The following is a 15512-nucleotide window of genomic DNA, read 5'->3' as shown; positions in this document are numbered from 1 at the left end:
AAGCGAATAAATCCTTACACATTTAAGTCACTGGAGTTTGGCTTTTCCATGATATGCAGTTGGAATAATCCTATTAGACCCATTCATCATATGGAATTACAGGAAGGCAGAATTGTTCGGGAACTAGCCAGGGGAGGTAAAAACTGCAAACCTCTCAGTAGGCTGATCTAGGTAGGCATAGCCCAGAGCTGGCTCTGACTGCCAAGGAAGGGTTCGAGGTGAGGTCACAGTGGTGGGGCTGGGAAGGAAGAGAAAGGAATGACTGTATATTTTCCTGTTTCAGGGAAGTATCTCACATTGGAAAATAAATGCTCTACACAAAAAACAAAATCAGCTTCCAGTGTAAAAGGCTTCCTGCCACCTGCTAAGAGGGCTTGGGTTGGCCAGGATTTATCAGGTTTTTCACATCCACTTACGCACTCTCAGGAAAAATACCTCTGAAGGTAGTGAGAAAAAAAATGAGCTTGTTATGAATGGAGGGAAAAAAAATGAACATCTCCTTGAAGAGCCAGTGGTTGGGGAATAGCTTGCTGTGAATGTGTGAACCCCTCCCTGACCAACCTTCATGATGATACTCACAATGTCACTGCCAGCTCCACACTTCACACTCAGCTCTGAACCTTGCAGGGTCTTCCAGGCAGTGGATGTGGGAAGATCCACAGCTAAAACCTGTGTGGGCAATGGTGCCACGTGACTGCCCCAAATTTGGGCCGAAGAAGGGACTGCCCGAAGGAGCTTTACCAAAAAACCAAATTCAGATGCAGATTTTTCCACGAGTTATAATAACTTTAGCATTACAATGACCGCAGGTATAACCAATGGGAAGAATAATTGGGGGCTCTCTGGGAGGTTGGAAACTCCTTCTGGAGGGAAAGAGTTGACCAGCTGGACTGGTTTCAATCACCCTTCCATCCCCCATCCATGCTTGGGAGTCTCTGAAGATGCAGTCTTAGTGTATGAAGCAAATGAAAGAATGAGTGGATGAGGCTGGGAAATGACATAGGATGCAGTTATGGGTGGCACTGTGCCCCTCAAAGAGTTATGTTGAAGTCCTGATGCCCAATTCCTCAGAATATGATCTTATTTGGAAATGAGGTCATTGCAGATGTAATTAGTTAGGATGAGGTAATCCTGGAGTAGAGTGGACTCTTAATCTAATATGAAAGGTGTTCTTATAAGAAGCAAGAGGCAAATGCTACGTGAAGGCACAGAAACACACAGGGAAACAGTCCTGTGTTGGCAGAAACAGAGATTGGAGGGATTCACTACAAGCCCAGGAGCACCAAGGATTTCCAGAAACCACCAGAGGCAGAGAGAGAAGCATGGAGCAAATTCTCCCTTAGAACCTCCAGAAGGAACAACCTTGCCAGCTCTTCATCTCCGACATCTCGCCTCCAGAACTGTTTACTACAAAGAACACATTTCTGCGGTTTAAGCTGCCCAGCTTGTGGTAATGTGTGACGGCAGCCTTGGGAAACTAATCTAGATGCTGTGGATGAACTGAAGTTGGGGCATTTGGCATTCTTGGACTGGGCAGACTTGGTCCTGGAGAGAAACATGAGTCCCGGATGAGGACTCAGGATGGCTGCCATGTTCCTATATGATTGTGCTTGCTCCTGTATGATCATGTTTGCTCCTAAATGATCTTGCTTGTTCCTATAAGACTGTGCATATGCTCCCATATGATCATGCTGCTCCCATATGATCGTGCTTGCTCCTACGTGATCGTGCATGCTCCTATATGATCATGCTTGCTCCTATGTGATCGTGCTTGCTCCTATATGATCATGCTTGCTTCTATATGATCATGCTTGTTCCTACATGATTGTGCTTGTTCCTATATCATGCTTATTCCTATATCACGTATGTTCCTATGTAATCATGCATGTTCCTACATAATCATGCTAGTTTCTATATGATCGTGCTTCTCTAATACAGTTAATTAGTTCAGGGATGGATCAATCAGCCATTTGCCTAGAAATTTTGGAACTGGATGAGAAAGAGTCCATCTGGAAAAACTCGAGAACTGTTGTCAGCAGCCATTTTGCCAGGAGAACTAGGAAGGCAGAAAGGCTGATCCGCAGTAGAGAGAGGAATGATGCTCTTGGGTATTGGTTAAAGTAAATAATAATAATAATAATAATAATAATAATAATAATGGCAAGCCCATGGAACAGAACCAAATGTGGTATACTGCAGGAGCCAATCAACCACGGCCAGTTGGAGGACACAGTGGGGCAGGGGATGCTGTGGCTTCCTGCACACAGTGGAGATGGGGACGCACTCACAGTTCCTAGGCCACAATGCCTCAGTGCTGAATTTTATCACCACCCAGGGACATTCTTGCACTTATATCCGCATGTAAACTAAATACCTTGGCATCTCGTATCACATGAAACTTCAAATACTCCTTCAGCTTGTCCTTGTTGTCTTGGTTGAACAGGAAGTCCTGTTGTTCAGCAGGTAGGGCTTGGAGGGCTCGGTCAGTGGGCCAGAAGAGAGTGACTGGGGTGTGGATGGGATCAGTGATGACACTCAGCAAACCTGAGTCCTGAAACACAGGGATTCAGCCCTTTGCTGGCATGAGCAAGGTCCAGACATGTGGGCAGGGGATCTGTCTCTGAGGATTCTCCTCCATGCTCCGGCCCACAGCTTACTGGGACTCTGGATGGTTCAAAGGTGTTGCAGCTAGAGAAACTAGAGGCCCATCACACCCCGGCCATTCTGACCTACAAATTTTTTTCTTATTTTTGAGACAGGGTCTCACTCTGTTGTCCTGACTGGAGTGCAGTAGCACAATCACAGCTCAATGCAGCTTCAACCTCGGGGGTTCAAGTGATCCTCCCACCTAAGCCTCCTGAGTAGCTGGGATTACTGGCATGCACCACCACACTCTGCAAATTTTTGTATTTTTGTAGAGATGGGGTTTTGCCATGTTGCCCAGGCCAGTCTCGAACTCCTGGGTTCAAGCAATCCTCCTGCCTTGGCTGCCCAAAGTACTAGGATTACAGGCATGAGCCAACTGTGCCCATCCTGACCTATATTTTCTTGGAAAGCAAATCAGAAAGTAAAATTCTGGAGTCCCCAGGGACTGGCTCAGGGTTGAGGAGCAGGGAAGAGGGAGCCTCAGAAAGATGCTTGGCCTGCTCCTCCCTATTATTCTCTGCAATCTGTTGTTCATACTAGAAGTTTCTACTCAATTCATGGGAACAATCTCTGAAGTCAGTAAGATATGGTTTTTTTTGTTTTTGTTTTTTTTTTTGAGACGGAGTCTCACTCTGTCACCCCGGCTGGAGTGCAGTGGTGTGATCTTGGCTCACTGCAACCTCTGTTTCCTGGGTTCAAGCAATTCTCCTGCCTCACCCTCCTAAGTAGCTGGGACTACAGGTGAATGCCATCATGCCCGGCTAATTTTTGTATTTTTAGTAGAGACGGAGTTTCACCATGTTGGCCAGGCTGATCTTGAACTCCTGACCTCAAGTGATCCATCTGCTTTGGCCTCCCAAAGTGCTGAAATTATAGGCGTGAGCCACCATGCCTGCCAGAAAGATATGGTTTTAATTTCTACCTGTCTCACAGGCATAGAGTTCCCAACTCTCCAATGCAACTTCCCCATCTTTATAATGGAGTTGATAATTCCAGATGTGAAGCACCTAGTACACTGCTGCCACATCTCAATTTCTTTCCCTCTCCCCAGCCTCAACTCCTCAATTTCTAACTCAGCCAATGTACATTACGTAGCTCAACAAGCCATATAACATTCTAAGAAGGCAGTGGCAGAGAATGACTTTGCTTTCCAGAAAACTGAGACTTGCCCATGCAGATCCTGCAACAGCTGACTGATGTCAAAGCAAAACAGAAACAACAAAACAAACAAAACAAAACTTCTTTAGGCAGGTTATCCTCTGAGTCAACTTCCCCTAAATTTTTACCTGTATTAAGTTGCTAAATTTGATGTAGCCATTCTTTGTTGCCAAAGTCGTAAGATTTTGCTGCAAAGATAATAAGAATGAGCATGAAACTTTTCCTTATACAGTTTACAAGGAATTTAAAAAGCGCTCAAGCGAAAAAAATAAAGGTAACATAACCCGGCAGATATACAGATGGGCTCATCAGCACCTGCTTGAGCTCTCTTCTGATGGCACTTTTCTGCATTCTAGAGACTAGTAGGCTAAGTGCTACTTTTTCCCAGACTCCCTTGCAGCTAGAGCCCCACATGTGATATAAGGTCCTCCAAGCAGAAGCACTTGTGCAAAGCTTCTTGGTGGAAAGAAATAATATGAGGTGATGCAGCTGGTAGAAGGGAGATCAACCCTTCTGGCAAGCACAATGGGGACATCTCTAGCCCAGTGTCTAGTGTCCAAGGTGGTGAGGCTGGAGACATGTGGCAATCACAGAGCTGTGGCAGCCAGGACAGTCAGAACAGCCTGGTGATGGTGGTAAGGTTATCAGCTTAGGTATCCACCCGTTGTGTGTGTGTGTGTGTAACTAAAAAAACTTTTTTAGACAGGATTTCACTCTGGTTGCCCAGACTACAGTGCAGTAGCATGATTTCAGGTCACTGTCCTCAGCTCACTGCAAGCATCTGATCCTGGGATCAGGTGATTCTGCCACCTCAGCCTCCCAAGTAGCTGGGATTATAGGCATGCACCACCACGCCTGGCTAGTTTTTTGTATTTTTAGTAGAAATGGGGTTTCACTATGTTGCCCAGGCTGGTCTTGAACTCCTGGACTCAAACAATCTGCCCGCCTTGGCCTCCCAGATTGCTTGGATTACAGGTGTGACCCACTGCACCCAGCCAGGTGTCTACCCTTTGTAGGCCTCCCTGGGCTGTTCTGCTCCCAGCTGTGTAGCATCTGAATTAGTCTCTACCCTTCCAGAGATTTGATGATGTATCTACTATCTCAAGAAACTTTTGGTCTAAGTATAGTGGAGTCTGTGTTCTGCAATGAAAGACCTTGACCTGTATTAATAAATAAAAATAAAAGTTAAAATTACATTTTCTGTCAATTGAGAAGGAGTTTTACTCCAGATTTTTTCTTTCTTTCTTTCCCTTCCTTCCTCCCTCCCTTCCTTCCTTTCTTTCTCCATCTTCTAAACCTATGTAAGACTACCTGTCCTTGTGGATGCTAAAGAAAAACATATAAAATCTGCTTAACAATTTAAGACTTTTACTTATTTACTTCTTATTAAGAATAATGTTTACGAGGCTTTTAATAATTGCTTGAGATTGAAGCTGAAAAAGAAAATGTTTCAAAATGATGACTTCGAATCAGAATAGAGATGATAATGTATTGAGTCACTCCAGGCTGAAAATATGACAGAGTTTACCTACCAGAATTCTTCCAGAGGTGTCTTTGGGAGTGATAAGCAAATTTTTGGGAGATAGCAATTTGTCTATGATATGAACAATGCCATTAGTACTGATGATATCACTGGATATGATCTTAGCCTTATTATTTATATACACTGTGCCCTGAAATCAACCAAAAACAAAAAAGAAATGAGTGCAAAGTGAAATAGACACAAAATTCCTTCTCACAGAATGCTTTACCAATGTGTTAAATTATCAGGAGCAAAACCTGAATATCCAAGTTAATACTTGAGTGCATTTTTATTATTATAAAGTGAAAACAGAGATAACATGTAATTTTCACCTGGAGAAGTTAATTATAACATAGAATCATCTAAAGCAGTAATTTCAATATGATTCTCCAGTATGAAGCAAGCAAGCAGCTCAAAATTGGCTTCTTTTATATTTGTTCTATACCTCCTCCCCTGGTTTTCCTCCTTCTGCAAGGAATTCTACAGTCACCATTTGTTTCTCTGTAGTAAGGAGGGACTGGACCAGCCTGGTCAAGTGACTTGGATCAAAAGCTTTCAACCTTTCCAGCTTCTGACTAATGCTACCGAAAGCAGTTCTATTTACTACTTGGAGAGGCCTGCCTCTGGTTTTAATCCTGCTCTAATATTTGCTCTTTGTGCGACTTTGGCCAAGCTATTTAACCTTTCTGAGCTCAGTTTTCTTATTCGGAAATTAAGGATTAACACTGTCTATATCAAGGGAATATTTTGCAGATTAAATGAGTTAGTACACATCAAATACTATGTGCCTGCATACAGAAATCACTTAACATATGTTATTATTATTATTTTTCGAGACAGAGTCTTGGCTCTGTCACCCAGGCTGGAGTGCAGTGGCGCGATCTTGGCTCACTGCAAGCTCTGCCTCCCAGGTTCACGCCATCCTCCTGCCTCAGCCTCCTGAGTAGCTGGGACTACAGGCGCACGCCGCCATGCCCGGCTAATTTTTTGTATTTTTAGTAGAGACGGGTTTCACTGTGTTAGCCAGGATGGTCTCGATCTCCTGATCTTGTGATCCACCCGCCTCAGCCTCCCAAAGTTCTGGGATTACAGGCGTGAGCCACCGCGCCTGGTCTATTATTTCTTATATTAATTTAAGGAAGAAAAAGAGAAAGCGGACCTAAGGATAAGGCACTTTCTTTGTTTAAAAACAAACAAACTTAATTTTATGTTCAGGGGAACATATGCAGGTTTGTTACACAGGTAAACTTGTGTCAGGGGGTTTGTTGTAGAGATTATTTCATCACCCAGGTATTAAGCCTAGGACCTATTAATTACTTTTCATGATCCTCTCCCTCCTGCCACTCTCCACCCTCCAGTAGGCCCAGTGTGTGCTGTTCCCCTCTATGTGTCCAGGAGTTCTCTTAATTTAGCTCCCACTTGTAAGTGAGGACATGCAGCATTGGGTTTTCTGTTCTCGCATTAGTTTGCTGAGGATGATGACCTCCAGCTCCATCCAGGTTCCTGCAAAGGACATGATCTAGGGGAGAGAGGAGCTAAGGATAACTGCCATCTACCTGAGAGACGGAGATGACTATTGGCTCTCCTTGGAGGGAAGTAGCATTTGAGATCAATATCAAGTTTTCCAGAAGCAGCTGGTGGCAGGCGACCACATGATACCGAAGAACCTGGGGCATTAAGCCCTGTTTGTCCCAGTCTTTAACCTGTAACAGAAAATCAGAGGGTTCCAGCCAGAGGCAGAAGCCTTTTGCTGCAATGTGCCATTTGGCTCTCCTCTTCTCCATTCTTTCTTCCACACCTCTCGGCCCACCCAGACTCTGCGAGGTAAGCTTTATAGAGTGGTCAGGATTATAGAGTGGAGGCTGTTCAGACAAAAGGGAGGAAGTGACTCTAGCTCCTTTCTTGCCTCCATTGTGGAATCTCAGCGTGGAAGGAACATGGGGTTCCTCTGGCCTGGGATTTCACAATACATGTTGCAAAGATCGCAAGTTCTGTGAGATGATCCTCAAAAAAGAATTTTCTGGGAAACACTGCATGGTATATCCCCCTCTCAGAGAGGTATCAGTGCCAGATTTAAACCTTTAGTATTGGGAGGATCATGACGTATCTCCATTTGGAATTCAAAATACAAACAAGGCTGTGTGCAGTGGCTCACGCCTGTAATCCCAGTACTTTGGGAGGCCGAGGCGGGTGAATCACTTGAGGCCAGAAGTTCGAGACCAGCCTGGCCCACATGGTAAAACAGCATCTCTACTAAAAATACTACTCTGGAGGCTGAGGCATGAGAATCACTTGAACCCAGGAGGTAGAGGCTGCAGTGAGCCGAGATCGTGGCACTGCACTCCAGCCTGGGTGACAGATCAAGATCCTGTCTCAAAAACAAACAATTAAGCAATATAAAGTAAGTGTAATCAAAAACCCACAAAATTCTCGTTTCATAACTCCTTTAATGACTTTTTATTTTGAATTATAAAGTGTCAAGTTCTTTCAAAAACTATTTTTGTGCCTCTGCTTTGCTGGTGTCCAAAATATAGGCAAAGAGAGGCTGGGTGTGCAGTGGTTAAGTACATGGGCTCAGGTTTGGGTCTGTGCTCCACCCCCTGCTAGTCATGTGATCTTGGGAAAGCTACTTTCCTCAGTATTCACAGCTATAAAATGGGGATCACAACAGCCCTCAACTCACAGGGTTGTTGTGAGGACCAAATGAGTAAATCTAAGCCGGGCACTCAGAATAGTGCTTGACACACTTACAATGAATGTTACCTATTATTTTTACGAATGGGCAATCCAGTATGAAGAGCCCCTGTGAATATTAGAACAGTAAAGGCTCTGATAAATCCTGCAAGAAAAGAATCTATTTAAATCTCTTTAACCCAGCATCTCTCCCTCCACACCCGTTTTTTGTTTATGGGAAGTCTAATTCACTTGAGAATTGTTCATCTTCTCCAACCTCATACGTTGTTCAGGAATGTCTTTTAGAAAGTCTCTGGCCAGTGGTTACCCCAAATCCACCTGAATGTTTCTCCTGATAGGGGTCCCTGTGCCAAGAGGCAGCCCCTTCTATTGCTGGTGAGTTCCAACCTGATCTTAGATCTCCTGCTTAGAAACATCTCCAGTCTCGGTTCCCGGGCGAGGTCCAAAGACTATGTTCCAGCCGCAGACCTCCCCCTTCCACCCTCAGTCTTGAGCTCACCCGGGCTTCCTCATCAAAGGCTGCAGATAAAGGTGCGAAAACAGTGAAGGGGCCTGGGCCGACCAGATCTTTCACGAAATGCTCCTGTGGGAAGAAAGGTGGGGCTTACACATCACTTAACATCAGTACATGCAGGGGCTCGAGCTGATACCAGAGATGATGGCACCTGGCTGAAACAAAGACTGGATGAGGAGACCTGTGTTTCAGTCTCGGATTCAAATGAAACCCAGATTCTCCGTAACTGAAATCGTGTGTGTGTGTTTTTTTTCTCATTATAAAATTAACACTTGCTTATTATATTAAAGATTTTGAAAATACAGCACAAAGAAAAAAATAATAGCTGCCCCCCTAGTCCCACCACCTAGAAGCAGATCTTATTATTTTCAGGTATTTTTTTCCAATGTCTCTTGCACATATCAGTATTTTATATCATTAGGATAATAATACAAACATAAAACATAAGTTGATATACTCAACTGTTGTAATTGTCTTCTTGGCAATTCTAAGATCATATGGTTACTATGAGCGTATTTTCTTCTAGTTTTTAATGATTTTATTAAAATCTTATTTCTTATATTTTTATGATTTTATTCTAGTTTTTTATATTTTATTCTTACCTCTGAATCTCATTCAGATGTATGATGTGCAGAAAGATCAAACTTAATTTTTTTACCCCAAGTGTTAACCAGTTGTCCCAGTCATACCTTTTTCTCTACTGGTGTGATGGGAGTCTTTTCACATACTACATTCTTATGCAGAAAATTCTAGAAATTCAGGGTCCCAGACTTTCTTCTACCCTCACTAGCTCTAGAGGCTACCAGTTTATCCTGTATTTGGTTTGAGGCTGAACTCTTTTTTTTTTTTTTTTGAGACAGTTTCTCACTCTGTCACCTAGGCTGGAGTGCAGTGGCATGATCTCAGCTCACTGCAACCTTTGCCTCCTGGGTTCAAGCAATTCTCATGCCTCAGCTTCCAAGTAGCTGGGACTACAGGCCTGCGCCACCATGCCCAGCTAATTTTTTTTTGTATTTTTAAAAGACATGGGGTTTTACCATGTTGCCCAGACTGGTCTCGAACTCCTGAGCTCAGGCAATCCGCCCGCCTCGGCCTCCCAAAGTGTTGGGATTACAAGCATAAGCCACTGCACCTGGCCTAGGCTGAACTCTTATGGTTAGACATGTACATTTCTTACCTGCAACTGGAAGAAATATTGGGAAGTTTTTGGATTCTTGGGAAGCTCCTGCAAACAAACAGTAGTTTCACTTAATGCCTGTGAAATATATATAAGAACAATACAGGGTTGTCATGGGATGATTTCTCTGCCATCCCTTCAACTGGAAATCTGTAACACCGGGCCTTTTTGGAGCTTCATCTGTAGGCTGACAATTAATGTTCAGTTAATGACTATGTGGACATAGTGTGAATTCTATAACCTTTCTGGAATCGCCATCCGATTTATGAAAGAAAGGTTCAGCCATTTCCAGAAGTATCTGAACTTTAAGAGCCTTTTCTGATGTTCAAATATTTAAAAAAAAAACATTTATAGGTTTAGGGCAGATTTGGTTACTCTATTAACAATATTTGATCAGCCAGAACATTTTCATCCCTCTTTAAATAACTGAACATTTACTTTATAATAGGCAGAAACCTGCAAGTATCACATTGCCTCAACCACTATGCTCAGTACACACACATACATGCACACACACGTGTGCACACATGCAGTGTGCACACACGCACCTGCATGTACACACAAGCATACACACGTACACACATGCACACATGCATGTACATTTTAACATGTGCATGCACACATGCACACGCACATATGCACATGCAGCAATCCACACCATGGTAATGTGGTTGAGCTACTGAGCACTCTGTGTCCTTTGCACATATTACTTTAACAAGCTGATGGAGTTGGTACCATCATTATTTTCTTTTACAGATTGGAAAATTGATATACAGAGAGGTGACATAATATGCTCAAAGTCACATTACTAACCAGGAGAACTGAATTCAAACCCAGGCGTTTCTGACTCCAGAGCTGACAGTCCATCTTAATCCCTACATTACGCTCTTTTGCAGGTCAAATGAATTCCCAGAGGAAGACAAAATTTCTTTTCGTTGCTGATTTATATAAAATTGTCTTTCATATTTTTACAGCGCTTTAGATTTCACCAAGCTCTTGAATATTCCTTAGCTACGTGGATTCTTGGCATTTTTAGGGAAGTAGAGTTTACTTTATGGAAACATGTCTCGCGTTACCTGATAAATGTTGCCACGGCAGGTAAATCCATCTCCGACGTAGTTTGGCTTGCAAGTACAAGTTCTTTCTCCTTGCCCAGTGTGGTTACAGATGGCAAATTCACTACAGCCGCCATTTTTCTGGTAAAATTGCCAAGGGGCAAGGGATGGGGATTAGACCAGTTAGTTTGCCAGCTCTACCGATATTTACAAAGCAATTCTGCGTTGGAATTCATTTTTGGTTGGAATTCATTTTTTGTCTCACTTTCTTCGATTCATTTGAATTGTTTGTCCTTTTCCCGAGCTTGCCTTCCAATTCCCTATGCTCACAGGGGCATCTTATTCACCTGGCCTTGTATCCTAAGATCACAGGTCCCTTTGAGCAGATCTCCAGCCCTGTACAGGTAAGCCCAGAGTTGCCAAATTGGAAAGTTCTCAGCATTCAGGTATTAACTAGTAAGATTCCACCTGTTTGATACTTCCCAGCTTTAAGCTAAATTCTGATCATAGGAAAAGGTTACCATTATCAGACAGAAGGCAGGTGGTATAAAATAGAACACATTGTCCCAGCCCTCAAAGATCTCATAAGGTGTGGAAGATGGGTAGAGATCTAAAATACAAACAAAGCAAAGCACGGTTCAAAGTTAACATCCCTGGGGACACTCATTGCAGGGACACTCACCCCATGTTCCTCTACACATGCATCATCTGACCCCATAGGCCCCTTCCTTGCAAACCCTTCCCCATGCTTTCTCAAACTCATTGCCATTAGCAACTTTCTGACATTCTCACCTCTTCTTAGTAAGCTCTCTTCACCTCTTCCTGCAGAGGTCTCTGTCTCCTGCAAACATTGTCCTTCCTATGCCTCTCAAGTGAAGCTGTTTTCCTCCACTACCTCCACACTGGTGAGGGATTGAAGTGGCAATGTCCTGGCTGTTCTGGGAGAGTGTCTTTCTTACTGTACATTGTCACTTCCAAAACATTTCCACACCCTCATCCTTTGAACACATAGTATCCATAATCCTTCACTAGATTTTACTCTTTGGTTCTAATGGTGGTGCCTGGATGACTGCCTTTCCCTTCATTCTTGATGTTGCCATCCTTCCCAGTGTCAATACCCTTGTCAATGGCCTCTACCACCTCTGCCCACACCCTCTGGCTTTGCAGTCAACATTAAAGTGCACTGACTGCTCCTGAGAGCTCCATTTCAAGCATCCTTCTCTCTCTCTCTGGCCACTAACTTTTATCATTTCAACTTATCTCTTCTAATAGTGCAGTCTCCAACCTCCTTTGGTCCACAGGGACCTCCCCTCCTTTGAGCTTACTTCTTTCTCCCCAGCATTTCTGCCCACCCACTCAGCCCCCTTGGCCCCCAGCCAGCTGGCAAGGTGGAGCACTGTGAGCCTCCCTGGCTCTTCTCTCCCTCCATCACTATGGCTTGGCAAATCCCTAGCCCTCCTGGGCCCCACTCTAACTTCTCTGGGTCTGCAGGGCTGGCAGTGCATTGCCTGCGAAAGTCACAGATACGTGCTATCCAGACTCCCTTCAAAGGTATGCACACAGATGCCTGCACTTTTGCAGTACATTTAATTTCCCTCTCTCTAGAGATGATACAGTTTGGCTGTGTTCCCACCCAAATCTCATCTTGAATTATAACTCCCACAACTCCCATGTGTCATGGGAGGAACCTGGTAGGAAGTGGTTGAATTGTGAGGCAGGTCTTTCCTGTGCTCTTCTTGTAATAGCGAATGAGTCTCAGGAGATCTGATGGTTTTAAAAATGGGAGTTTCCCTGCACAAGCTCTCTTGTCTGCCACCATGTGAGACATGCTTTTCACCTTCCACCATGATTATGAGACCTCCCCAGCCATGAGGAACTGTAAGCTCAATAAACCTTTGTTTTGTAAGTTGTCCAGTCTGGAGTATGTCTTTATCAGCAGCATGAAAATTGACTAATACAAATGACATTCCACTCCTCACTTTTCTCAACTCTCAATCACTGTCCTCTCATCTTAGTTGATGAGCCCCACTTGTACCTCATACAGAAAAGAGACACAGGTAACAAGAACCACCTCATCTCCTCATCCTGAGCTTCACCACTTGGTTGGGTCTGAACTCACGGACTCTGCTTTCCTTATTTAACAAGTATACTAACAAATAACTAACTAATGGACTGACTCATTAATGGACTCACTAGTTCATCACTGACTAATAGACTGACTGACACTACATCTGCTTCTATCTGAGGTTGATGCCTCCACCTGGGCTCTGGGTCCCACTCCCTCTCACCCCTTCCTGTGTTTTCCTCCTGTAACAATCGACCTCCTCTCCTCTATCAGATCATACTCCCCAGCACAAAAACATGCCTTTATATTACTTATCTTGAAAAAAGTCAAACTCTCTTTTCTCTTTTCCTTTAAGAGAACCCACTAGGTATAGATGAACAAAGACTGACCATGAGTTGAGTCTTGCACCTGAGTGTCAGGTACAGATGGGTTCATGTATTAGTTGCTCTAGTTTAACATAGGTTTAAAATTTTCCAGAGTCAAGTGTTATAAACAATGCTTCCTTCAGTCCACATCCTTCTCCATTAACTACCCCATTTATTTGCCCAGGAAGATCCTTGCAAATGTTGTCTATGTTTCTACTTTCCTTACTTCCAATTTTTTTCTCAACTTACTTCTAGGCTCTTGGTCCCACCTTTACACAAGCCTCCACCCTGATCCAGGTCTTCAAGAACTGAGACCTTAAGAAGGCGGTGGTCAGTTCTCTTCTCTCAACTTAGGTGACATCTCAACATCCTTTGCCTGTACAATCACTCCTCTTGAAACATTTTCTTCTCTTGGCCTCTGTTGACACTATACTTGATAGGTGGTTTTCCTTCCACATTGTGGGCTTTTTTACTGAGTCTTCTCTGTAGGTACTTCTTCCTCTGCTCAATGGCTTAATATCCAGGGCCCCTCTGCCTGCCCCGTCTTTGCCTCTAACTTTCATCTTGTGCTTCAGCCAGTCCCCTGTGTTTAAATACCATCTCTGTGCCAATGACCCCTATATTTGTACCTCTGTCATGATCTCTCCTTCAGGCTTACATTCACTGGAAATCTTCACTTGAATGGCTACCAAGCAACTCAAACTCAACAAAAAGACAGACCTGTTGATATTTCACTCAACGCTTCCTCATCTCTAAGCCATCCTTATCTTCATGAGTGGAACCAACATGTCTCAGCAAAAAACCTAGATAGTGTCTTTGATTCCTTTTCCTTGTATTTCTCATATCCAGTCTATCAGCAGGTCTTGTTGGTTATCTCCAAAATGCATCCCCTGTCCAATGATTTATCTCCCTCCCTCTCTCTCCAAGCTGGTCTCAAACTCCTGAGCTCAAGCGAACTACCTGCCTTAGCGCCCCAAAGTGCTGGGATTATAGGCATGAGCCACCATGCACACCTGGCCCCAGCGACTTCTTATTATACCCACTGCTACAGCTCTAGTCAAACCACTCTGGTCTTTCCTGGTCTGCTCTATCAGTCTTTTACATGGTCTTCTTGGTTGTGCTTTTGAATCCCTATCATGCACAGTCATCACAGCAGCCAGAATGAGATTTGAGAGCCAAGCCAGACATTGATATTGACCTACATGATCATCCAGTGGCTTCCTAGTCATAACTGGAATAAAATATAAGCTCCACAGCATAGCCTACATGGTGTAAGGTGATCTGGCCCCTCACCACCTCCCTTTTATTCCGTTTACTGCAGTCACACTGGCTGTCTCTTCAGTTCCCAGAACATGCCAAGCTTTTCCTGTTCCCAGGACCCCTGACTTGCTCTTCCTTTTGTTTATACATTTTCCCTAAGATTTTCATGTGGCTGCCCACTTCTGAACATTCAGTTATGAGTCACCTTTGCAGAGAGACCTTGTCCGATCACTACAACCCTTCCCATCTCATCCAGTCTCTGTCCCATCAACATGCTTGCCTCCTGCTCTAGTCTAAATGTTTGTGTCCCCCACCTAACCCTCATTGTGATGGCATTAGGAGGTGGGGCCTTTAGAAGGTCATTAGGTCATGAGGGCAAAGCCTTTATAAATGGGATTAATGCCCTTATAAAAGAGAGATCTTTTTGTGGTTCATTAGCTTGATATTGGGTTTTCACACTATTCTATGAGATGTGCCTCGCTCAAAACTTGTTACAACATTGGCACATTACCCTTCTGATGTGAAAAGAGAAGAAAAAAGAGACCCAAGGGAACTCAGTTGTCCCTTCTACCAATGAGCAAGAAGGCACCATCTATGAACCAGGAAGCTGACCTGCAGCAGACACAGAACTGGCCAGTGCCTTGATCTTGGACTGCCCGGCCTCCAGAATGTGAGAAATACATTTCTATTGCTTATAAGCTACCCAGTCTCAGGTATCCTCTGTGCTGTTAGAGCAGCACAAATGGACTAAAGTAGTTTGGACTGGGGACTAACTCAGGAAAGACAATGTTTCACAGTCCTTGTTGGTAGGATTTGAGCAGAAATAATTGTTCTTGGGCTAGATTTAGCATCAGGACTATTTTGTTTGTTTAGCCCAGTATTTAAAAGAGCTTTCTGAAATTAATTACCATCATTTAAAAATTGGTAAAATTTACATACAAATTCATAAATTTTCATATCTTTTAAAATAGCAGGAGTACTGTCAACACTGGGCTGACACAGTTTAGAGTACCAGTCAGTTGGAGTAGATGTTTCCCCATTAGAGCGGCAACATGA

General features: G+C 43.7%; 1 protein-coding gene and 1 non-coding gene across 2 annotated transcripts in view; one reads left to right on the top strand and one right to left on the bottom strand.

Annotated features, from left to right (window-relative positions):
- Positions 1 to 15512, bottom strand: part of STAB2 (stabilin 2) — a 170639-nt gene that overhangs the window by 30398 nt on the left and 124729 nt on the right. The window contains exons 45-52 of the mRNA XM_025402059.1: positions 10788 to 10907; positions 9712 to 9759; positions 8520 to 8603; positions 6883 to 7029; positions 5337 to 5477; positions 3933 to 3992; positions 2375 to 2551; positions 580 to 669 (exon numbers count right to left, since the gene is read on the bottom strand). Of these exons, the coding sequence (XP_025257844.1) occupies positions 580 to 669; positions 2375 to 2551; positions 3933 to 3992; positions 5337 to 5477; positions 6883 to 7029; positions 8520 to 8603; positions 9712 to 9759; positions 10788 to 10907 (867 nt within the window). The remainder of the gene's footprint in view (positions 1 to 579; positions 670 to 2374; positions 2552 to 3932; positions 3993 to 5336; positions 5478 to 6882; positions 7030 to 8519; positions 8604 to 9711; positions 9760 to 10787; positions 10908 to 15512) is intronic.
- On the top strand, positions 14875 to 14977 carry LOC112635711. The gene has a single exon (XR_003122044.1). It is a non-coding gene; the product is annotated as a small nucleolar RNA U13 (small nucleolar RNA).

This window comes from Theropithecus gelada, chromosome 11 (assembly GCF_003255815.1).
Source record: "Theropithecus gelada isolate Dixy chromosome 11, Tgel_1.0, whole genome shotgun sequence".
In the NCBI taxonomy this organism is placed as follows: Eukaryota; Metazoa; Chordata; class Mammalia; order Primates; family Cercopithecidae; genus Theropithecus; species Theropithecus gelada.
Note: the sequence above shows the minus strand (reverse complement) of the source record. Positions and strands in the feature narration are given on the sequence as shown.